Here is a 9631-nt window from a genome sequence, read left to right as displayed (position 1 = left end):
TTTCCAAAACAGATTGCATTTGTAAACAAAAGGCTTGTATCAGTGACAGGACTTTTTGGTGTTTGAATACGTTGGCTTCGTAGACTGTTACTGTACATTTTGTGTAACTGTGGTTATTGTTTTTAGCTCACTGAATAGCCCAGAATCATAGCGCTCACTGTAAAAACGTCTGCATCACATATAGCTGCAGCATTGAAATGGTTTTTCTTTTTTCTGGTCACCAACAGTGCAGGAACACTGTCATGCATATTTAGCAAGTTTATACTGAGGTTTGACCTCAAGGGTTGGAAATTTAAAGGCACTGCAAGAGTGGCTTCTAGAGTCTTCCACAATATATAATCAACATCAGTGAGGCCTTCACGCAAAGAACCATCTAAGTCCAGTTTAAGATTCGTGAGGTTTTGAAATCCACTTTCTTCATGGCTGTGTTGGAGTGTCCATTCATAAGTCAGAAAAGTAGCATTTGTTTACATTGTGTTTACACTCCAAATTAAATGGTAATTGAAGATTGTATCTGTTAAGAAAAAAGAAAATGTAACACAACCTATTATTCTTGGATTTAACAATTCATTCCTGAAGCCGCCCCCATCGACTCTTAAATCATCTCCAGGATATGGTGGGAGCCTCAGTGTACTGAAAGGTCAAACGAATCAACCTCTTCCAAGTCAACACTGCTAAGTTTCCGCACACGCATTGCAATTTCACTTAGAAGGAAAGAACTAATAAAGTTGGACCAAATGAATGAAAACTAAGACTTGAGTTATTTCTTTAGAGATTCCCTCCAGACATCTTTTAAGACAGAAATACTTGTATCTGATAAGTTTGTTTTTTCCACGAAAGAGTTCCATTAACTTACATCTACACATTTGGGTGAGATTTAAGCGTTATCTAACGTGTTTTCAAACAGTATTTTTCAGTTTTGCAACAATAAAGTCTCAAAATGATGTCTGAGGATCCATGTGAAAGTGAACAGACAGCAAGAGGAAACAACCATACAGTCAGAAGTGTATTTTTTCTTCACTGCAGACTTTATTACGTATGTCCTGTATTTGCAATCCACAAAATCAGATATGTACAAACACCATTCTTAAAAGATGTGATTGAGACCTTGCATAGTAAAGGACTCATTGAAGAGAAGGTTATTTACACACCTATTCCACTGTTAACTAATCAGAAACCCTGATAGGACATTCAGAAATGTTGAATGCATCACCACTCTCATAAACAGGTCCTGTTAAACAGTTTCCTTTATTTGACTGTGAGAATAGTTTTCATTGGACATTTTTAAAGTATGTCATAAAGCATGTCTTTTTCACCTTAGTGAGACAATTGATTGGAAGCTAGCACCTGTCTTTACAAGACAAAACTTCCAGCACAATACATTTCTGAGTATCCTAAAATGGCTTAAGCTGATTGATTAGCGATCAATAGAATATGCCTCCAAGAATCTGCACCTCTTCCGCAGAAGAGACGTGTCAGTCCATAACAAGCATTACCGAGGCAAGAAATATCCAGAAAGAATGAAACATGACATGTTGAAATGTACTTGTTTGGCAAACTTAATGGGTCTTCTGAAGTGTTTTATATAGTTCCAGTAGCTTATTTGTTTCATTATACACACACACAAGAATATTCCTGACTTACAGTAATGCCAAGAGCCGAGAGATGCTCAAACCACTGCATCAAAATGTGATGCTTTCATTCAACAAAAGGTCTTTAAATAAAGACGTGTTTCATATCAAAACTTAAATATCTCTGAAAGTTTTGGTGGATTGTCTTATAAAGGATATGTCATTAAAAAAAAAAAAAAAAGAGATGCACACTTTTTGTTTAATGTAAAAAAGTGTGGTTTTAGTTTATGAGGGTATCACAGCAAAAGGAAAAAAAATAGTTATGAAGTATTTCATAGAGAAACAAATTAGAAGAAGCTGCCTGTCATTTTCTCCCACAGACAAAAATGACAGAGTAGCTGGTGTATAAAAATTGCTGCGTTTTATTTTAATAAAAAGGCACAATCTCATGTTTTTGAACAAATATCTGTAGTTTTTCAGACTCTGTTTGCCTCAGTCTTAAAAACAGAAATCCATACAGCAATTCCATTGTCAGGGCAGAGGCTGGAAATGGCACCACAAGCAGTCTCCCCAGATGTAGCACATTATAGGTTCTGCTTCTTCACTGGAGTGTTTTTTTTTTTTTTTCATTCATAACTTGAGTGTCACATGGAGGGGACGGGGGGGGCCCCAGCCAATGCGTGTCTTGACTTCCTGGCTGATATATTTGGATCAAGCGAAGGCACAGATGTGTTTGGTAAAGAGGCAATTAAGAGTCAATCATGATTTCATAAGAAACCCTGACCGCTCCCAAACTGTGGAAACCTCAGAGAGGTGTGGCAGCGAGACGTCCCCGCGGCGCATACACATCACACGTTCCCAATGAAGTTCTTGTTGGGCTGCTGGGCGTACCACTGCTGCCGCTGTTTGCGAGCCTCCACCTCAGACAGCAGCGCCTGCCGGTACGCCTCGTAGGATTTGACGATGTGTTCCAGCTCCTTCATGAAGAGCAGCTTCAGCATTCCCTGATACGTGTCCAAGTCTGCCAGCTGGAACAACTCCCACTTCAAGATGTGGTCATACCTGATATAAAGGGGAAGATATTTATGGTACTTTTATATATATATAAAAAAAAAGGTACTTTGTGAAGTGTTGGACGACAATGCCTGTAATATTTGTACCTCTTATTCTACCAACTACAGCCTGACCGTTACTGGATTTCTGAGGCTGAAAAGGATATTGATAGATAGATAGATAGGAATTTCTTTGCATTGCGACCAAGATACAGTACAAACAGAGTGCAACATTTTAAAGTTAATAAATAAACTTGTCTGAACTTTCTGACGGACAAACTATGTTAATGGTGAAAGTGTTCCCAAATGACTTAAAACCTGTTTGGCATCTCTGTACTGCAATTTCTTATTAAAAAAAAGGTATAATATGTAGGAAGTATCTCTTACTGTTTGTGAACACACAGCATTCAAAATTGGGCCCTCCTCCCTGGCTCAATGAGCCAGAGAGAGAGAGACAGACAGAGCACAGCGGTGGTCGAGCGAGCAGCAGTGGTCGAGCGAGCTAGAGAGTAAATGAAGAGAGGAAGCTTCGAACAAAGCCATGAATCGGAGGAGTAAAACATTATTTTCTGATTGTTTCACACCGATTATGTTCTAAAGCACAAATAAACACACACACCTCCGCACAACCCTGCTGGAAGGTCCCGCATTGTTTATTACGAGGGAATGCAGAGCTTCATCCTGATTGAGTGTGTGTGTGTGTGTGTTGGTAAAACAGACACTGACCGACAGCACAAAGCAGCACTCTGCAGCACATTGCTCTTGTAGCAGAGGATAGACAGAGGAGCAGGGAAACCCTGAAGCACATAAAAACACACAACAATTTAATAACAACCTGTTCGTCATCAAATATCACCGCTTTGTATCATACAGATGCTACTGGGTGTGCTTTGTGTGTCGGTATAAGACGGCAATGAGCAAAGCGGCGGTTGGGAATCAGAATATATCTGCAGTAACCTTATTCTGGCCTACTATGAAAACCCACAAAAAGGACAACTGGCCACAAGCCCAATACACATTTGAACTGACTTCAGAGGGAAGGAACACATATCAATATTTGGTTGTGCAGGTTTGATTTCAACAATCAAAATAAAAGTTTGGCAAATGTTTTACATAGTAGGAAATTCATTGAACGTATATTTAAGGCCTTAAGAATACACGCAATGTGCTTTGTATTTGGGTGAGAAACAAACCTGTGTTTGCTAACAAAGAACGATGTAAAGTGAAAAATTAGCATGTCACACCTGGTACATTAGTGCTCCCCATGACCATGGTGTAGGACTAAGTAACTTTGTTTAAGAAAATACATTGACATGTGAGAGGACGAAAAGTAATAGTATACTGTATATAGTAGTATGCATAATAGTACACACTTGAGTGGGGCACGGGCGTACACCTGCAGCCAGTCTGGGATCTCTGCTGTGTGGTACGGGTTAGCTGGCACCAGCACCGGCTGGTTCCTCTCGGCAGGGCGTGGCTGATAGGTCACAGGAGGCGGTAATGGTGGAGGCTGATCATAGCGAGGCACACTGGAACAAAAAGAGTATAGTATAGTATTTATACCTTATTTCATCTCTGTGAATTTGGACAACTCAAAAGACTATGCTGATAACACAGGTCAAACCGGTTATGAAGAAAAAATTTAAACTAATAAAAACTTTTGTGTGTTCATTGCTCCAGGAACTGGTAACATTAAGGGCTGCGTGGAAGAGATAAATAAGTGGAAGTGAAAAAATATGGCTTCATAATAACACAAAATATCTCTCTTTCCACAGTGATGACATACTGTACCTCGGAGCACAGGGGTGTCGATACTGTGCCCTCTTGTTGATGTGATCCACATAGTAGACCCCAAACTCAGCCGACTCCACCTTTTCCCAGCCCGGAGGGAGCCCTTCCCTCTCCAGAGGGTGGCTCCAGTGTGTAGTGTTCGTGTTGTGGTCAATGTAGTACTTCCTGCCACGGATGGTCCAGTCAACGGTCCAGCCGCCCGGAAGGGGGAGGTCCTCTCCGAGACCGGAGAGGTTCCCAAGGGACTTGGCCTGTATTCGACCTATGCCTGAGGAAAACAAACATTTTTTTTTTTTTTTTTTTTTTTTTTTTTTTTTTTTTTTTTAGAAACCTAGAGGGAGAGGGAGAGATGTCTGACCAAACATACAGCAGAGCAGCTGCCAGCTAACAGCGCCACTGGGAAATAAAAAATAGGTTAGGAAATTTCTTAAAAACAGCATGTGTGGGAAAATGTCATTTGAAAGAGAGGGATGTACAGCCTTTAAAAAGGACATTCTGATGTGGCAACATAACATAGATTGGGATATGGGAGGAACGCATTGGGAGGAATGCAATGAATCACTACTTGAAGCATGACCGAGGCAGTTTTAAGTATGGCAGTGGTTGTGGACAGGGGATGCTTGGTCGTTTTGACTGTTGTGACGGAGCATCTTATTCTGACCGACATCATTTGATGAATGGTAGGAAATGGGAGTGTTGTTACGTTTGGACAGGAAGGCAGAGATCTGTGCGTGGCCAGACATACACACAGGAGCTTTCACCGGAAGAGAACAAACCACTGAACTCCCAAACGTATTCCAAGAGCAGACAGCAGAGTGGTTTTATTCAACACATCCTGTACTTTTATTGGTGAATAATGTCAGCAAGGAATGTTGATCCAACAGCTGTGTGGATGAGTTAGACTGAGTGAGAGCTATCATGACTCAAAACCAAATGAGCCTGGAGGGACCAAGAAAGGCATGAAAACACAGCAGAATGTACGGGGAATCTCAGCAAAATGGCGGCTACAATCTGATAAATTCTGCACGAGAGTGACAGCAACAGAGCTGGAGCTTTTTGCCAGCTGCTGAGTGAAGGGATGGAATGTGCGAGCGCTCCGCAGAAATGCACTCCTCCTCCACCACCTCATCATCATCATCTTTGCCCTTTTCCTCAGAAAAATGGCAGAGAGCCACACTCACTGCAGATCTAAAGCTCAATGCATCACAGGAACTTCACTGGCTACAGTCGAGAGTAGACAACTGGTAATGCAGTAGTTGTACTAAAGAAATGAAGTGGGTTACCTGATAAAAATTGAGTCAGTGATCCACAAAAGTATAAATCAAAAAGTATAAACAAATTTTCACAATACATTTTTTTTTATAACTATTCATAACATAACGTTAAAGTTTTAACAACTTTCTTCCTGAAAAATACCCAGATTTGTTTTTTTAAAGAAAGGACCCTACCAGCGTAAAATGTATTTTAACACAAATGTATTTTCCCTGCATCCGCAACTTGATTTCTGCTGCTGCAAAAAAATATTTTTTCCTGCAGTTTCCAGAAACTGGGGTACTTTTGCAATGACCACATTTAAAAAAAAAATGCTTGTGGTAATAGAAAGTAAAAGGAAAATGGGCGAGACAATGCACTTGAGAAGCTAATCAAATGCTCATGAAGTTTTGGTGTCATCAGCAAAAAAGAACAAATGGTGAAACTACATGGTGCAAATGGTGTTAATATAGTTTTTAACCATTTCTATTTAAAAATAAAGGTTAGTAAATCGCCAGATTTTCTAAACGAAATATATAAAAAGCTCTACAAATATATATTGTATAATTTCAAACTGCATCTTATTTCCTTTAATGCCATTTTTTTTTTTAATAGAACAAAAATATTGTTATTCCTGTTAAAAAGGATCAGCATCAGCTGATTAAGCTGAGGTAGATGACTCCTTCAAAACAACTCTGCTTACCACTTAGTGCACTATGTACACAGATGATTCATAGAAGTGAGCAGTCTGAAGCTGAGACATTTGACTGGGGGCGGTCTGCAAATTGCTAGTTTGCTTGGCAGAAATATTCTGCAAACAGAGAGGTGAAAAATGCAGAGTCCCTAATGCTTGTTTAACTTCACTGCAAACAAGGCTCCGTGACATGCAATAGGTGGGCCTGACATAATACTAAACCATATACACGACGTTGACAAGTCAGCCACATAATAAAAGGTTCTCTGTCGTTTGGAGTGGGTTGGAAAATTCCTGCGACCCCCCGAAACATTTAATCTCATGGAAATTACACACTTACATCATACTAATGTTTACAATAAAGAGCAGTAATTTAAAAAAGATTTAATCCCTCCGGAAAACTAAAATAAAATTGCTCTTTTGAGCTCTTCAGTGACAACCAACGGCTTGCATTCCTTTCACAGTGGCCTATGTATGGTCCAAAACCAATACATAATGCTTTGACGTTTCAAAAAAGCAATCATTTTTCTTCATAATTTTCTTGGTAGCCATAAATTGGCAATGTCTTCCCAAAAATGTCCCCAAAAGACATATCTGAAAAGTTGTAGACCTGCTGCGGTGATTTCACTCATCCTCAAACACTTTCATAGCTCAGAATTTGCAAAGAAAAGCCATGCCGATTTAGTCCCTCAAGAGACTATGACTGCTTGCCATGTACTTTCCAAAACCATGTCTGCAGTTCAATAATGGGAGTTCCTGATCACATACGCATTTCAAATTTTTTGCTTCCAACTTTTTGTCACTGCTCCTTGTTTACTTTCCTATAAAGAAGAAATATCTAAACCAATACTGTTAAAAGTGAGAATCAAAACACCTTGTTTACCTGAAGGAGGTCTGCTTTGAGCTGGAGGAGTGTGTTGTTGTGGCAGTATTTGGAATTTGTGTTCATTGTGATCATAGTATCTATAGTCCTCAGTAAAGCGGTCCGGGACCCTCCTGGGCTGGCGTTGCTGATGATGCTGCTGCTGTTGGTGCTGCTGGTTGTCATAATAAGGTTCAGAGGGGTAGTAATACCGGGCAGCATCTCCATTCTCAGACATGGGGCTCACGTCTGTGAGGAAGGACTGTGAGGAGCCTCCGTACTCGGGAGACAGGTCTCCCTGGCTGCGAGGCAGGTATGGAGGTGCTGACATGCGGTGGCTCTCTCTGCGGGCCACCTCATGAGGAGGCCTCTGCACAGGGGCACGGAGAAAGCTCTTGTTGCGGGACACCACTGGCTCCCGGGTGGGTGCCACAGGGTAGGCAGAGGGCCCCATATCTGGCAGAGGGACCTCTGTGCGTCTGGGAATAGTGGGTCCATGACGGATGAATGAAGGCATAAGATCTGCAACCAGGTAAACAAGGCAAGTGCAAATGTCAATATCAGTCAACACATTAACACAGCAGTTGTACCTAAGTACTTACGTACAGTTTGAAGGTACTTGTACTACTATACTGGAGCGTTAATGATTTACCTAAAATCTCTAACACGCTTTTACAGCAGTAATATGTGCTAAAAAAACGGAGGATCAGTCGCTCAGCAATGTAAGTTGATTCCCCTGACCTTATCTGCCGAATCGGATGCTAACGTCAGCGTCGTTTCTTTAGTAAACAGTTTAACATCAAAAGGACAATTCAACAAGTTAACAGTAACGTTATACAATATAACGTAAAGCTAATCTGATTTCAGTTAACCATCCACATGTAGCCCAGGAATCAGTTACAAATAAAGGAAATACGTTAGTTACCGGTATCGCTCAACTTTCCTTTGACACTACAGCTGGCGTTAATGTAGCTAGATGATGATTTAGCTGGCTAGCGCTTTAACTACCAGGTTAGCAATTTGTTTACGGTGTACAACAACGCGATTAAACGGTTGTTTAAAAGCTTGTAAGTCACAATGTGGCACTATGTTTTCACACATTCACATAAGCATGTTGGCTATTAATAGCTTGCTACTTATTGGCACTAAACTTAAGTATCGCTAGCCGGCTAACTGACGCTAACTTTGGCTAGCTGGCTAACTTGTTGCGCTTACTTCTCAGGAGCGGCGACGTTTCCTTCTTCATATATTTCCCATGTACCTCGGCTGGTTTCGACGCTTCGTTTTTACTTTTCTTTCGTGAGAGCATAACTCAAGGCTCGGAAACATCAACAGCAAATGTCATGGCACAACCCTTCGGCTTTGTAACCATCCCGTTGCGTTTGCAAAGCGCGGAAAGTAAACATTTTAAGCTTTAGAATAGCTAGCAGCAAGTTAGCCAGCTAACTTGAGCTACTGGGTGACTCTTTCCTCCTGTGGTCCAGTCTGCACTGAGCAGCACTCCACTCCCTCCTCTGGTCCTTACTGGGAATAGTTAGCTAGCTAGCTACTGTAACGTTACACTCCCACCGCTGATCTTTACTGTAACGTTACGGTCCTGCCCACCTGGTAACTCACCCTCTGCAAGCGGATACATAATGTTGACAAATGAGCTGCGCAGTTCATTCTTCTATATATGACACATATTTAACAGAAAAGTAACAAATATGTTGTTTTTGATTCTAAACTGAGAACAGAATTTTTTTTTCCCAAGTGTTCAGGTTAACTCAATAAAATTCACCCTATGAACAAAAGTGGAAAAAATATTCAAAGTGGCAATACCACACTGAAGAAATTGTTAATTACAAGTAAAAAGACTTAATTAAAAATGTCACACAAGTAAAAGTACATAGAAACATAATGTAATACAAATATCAAAAGTACATACGTAAGCAAAACTTAGTATATGATCGAGGTTGAGCTGGGTATCATATTTTACATACATACATGATCATATGCTTATATCTTATGTTCATGTATGTATGTAAAATAGTGAAATGTAGCGAAGTAGAAGTATAAAGTAACATTAGATAGAGATATGCAAGTATCCAAAGTGGCAATAATACTCGACACAGAAGTACACAAATACTAGAAACATAACGTAATAAAAGATTACATCATGTTGCAAGTGCATTACAACATGCCATTCTGCACTTTGCAGAATGGCCCATCAGTGACATACATGTATGTATGTATGTATGTATGTATACATACAGTATATTTACATCATTATTGGTCATTAATTTACATATAAGCAAAACTGTGTTATCGTGAAAAAGAATTAAGAACTATTAGCTGTTAAACAAAAATGCAGTGAATGAAAAGGTAAAATTTGTACTTGTGAAATGTAGTGGAGTAGAAGTATAAAGGA

The 9631-nt window shown here is 40.1% G+C and overlaps 1 protein-coding gene across 4 annotated transcripts; it reads right to left on the bottom strand.

The window, feature by feature from the left end:
* Positions 1–1005: 1005 nt before the first annotated feature.
* Positions 1006–8912, bottom strand: sav1 (salvador family WW domain containing protein 1). 4 transcript variants are annotated; one of them, XM_028565328.1, is made up of 6 exons: positions 8437–8832; positions 7243–7743; positions 4415–4682; positions 3997–4152; positions 3350–3420; positions 2525–2633 (listed from the first exon to the last, which is right to left on the bottom strand). In XM_028565328.1, the coding sequence occupies exons 1-6, from the start codon at positions 8528–8530 to the stop codon at positions 2617–2619; spliced, it is 1107 nt and encodes a 368-aa protein (XP_028421129.1). In that variant the 5' UTR covers positions 8531–8832; the 3' UTR covers positions 2525–2616. The 4 variants fall into 4 exon arrangements, with proteins under 4 accessions (XP_028421127.1, XP_028421126.1, XP_028421128.1 ...); XM_028565326.1 differs by lacking the exons at positions 3350–3420; positions 8437–8832 and adding an exon at positions 8839–8912 and having other exon boundaries at positions 1006–2633; XM_028565325.1 differs by lacking the exon at positions 3350–3420 and having other exon boundaries at positions 1006–2633.
* Positions 8913–9631: the final 719 nt, after the last annotated feature.

Source organism: Perca flavescens, chromosome 20 (assembly GCF_004354835.1).
Source record: "Perca flavescens isolate YP-PL-M2 chromosome 20, PFLA_1.0, whole genome shotgun sequence".
NCBI lineage: Eukaryota > Metazoa > Chordata > Actinopteri > Perciformes > Percidae > Perca > Perca flavescens.
This window is presented reverse-complemented; position numbering and strand designations above follow the sequence as displayed.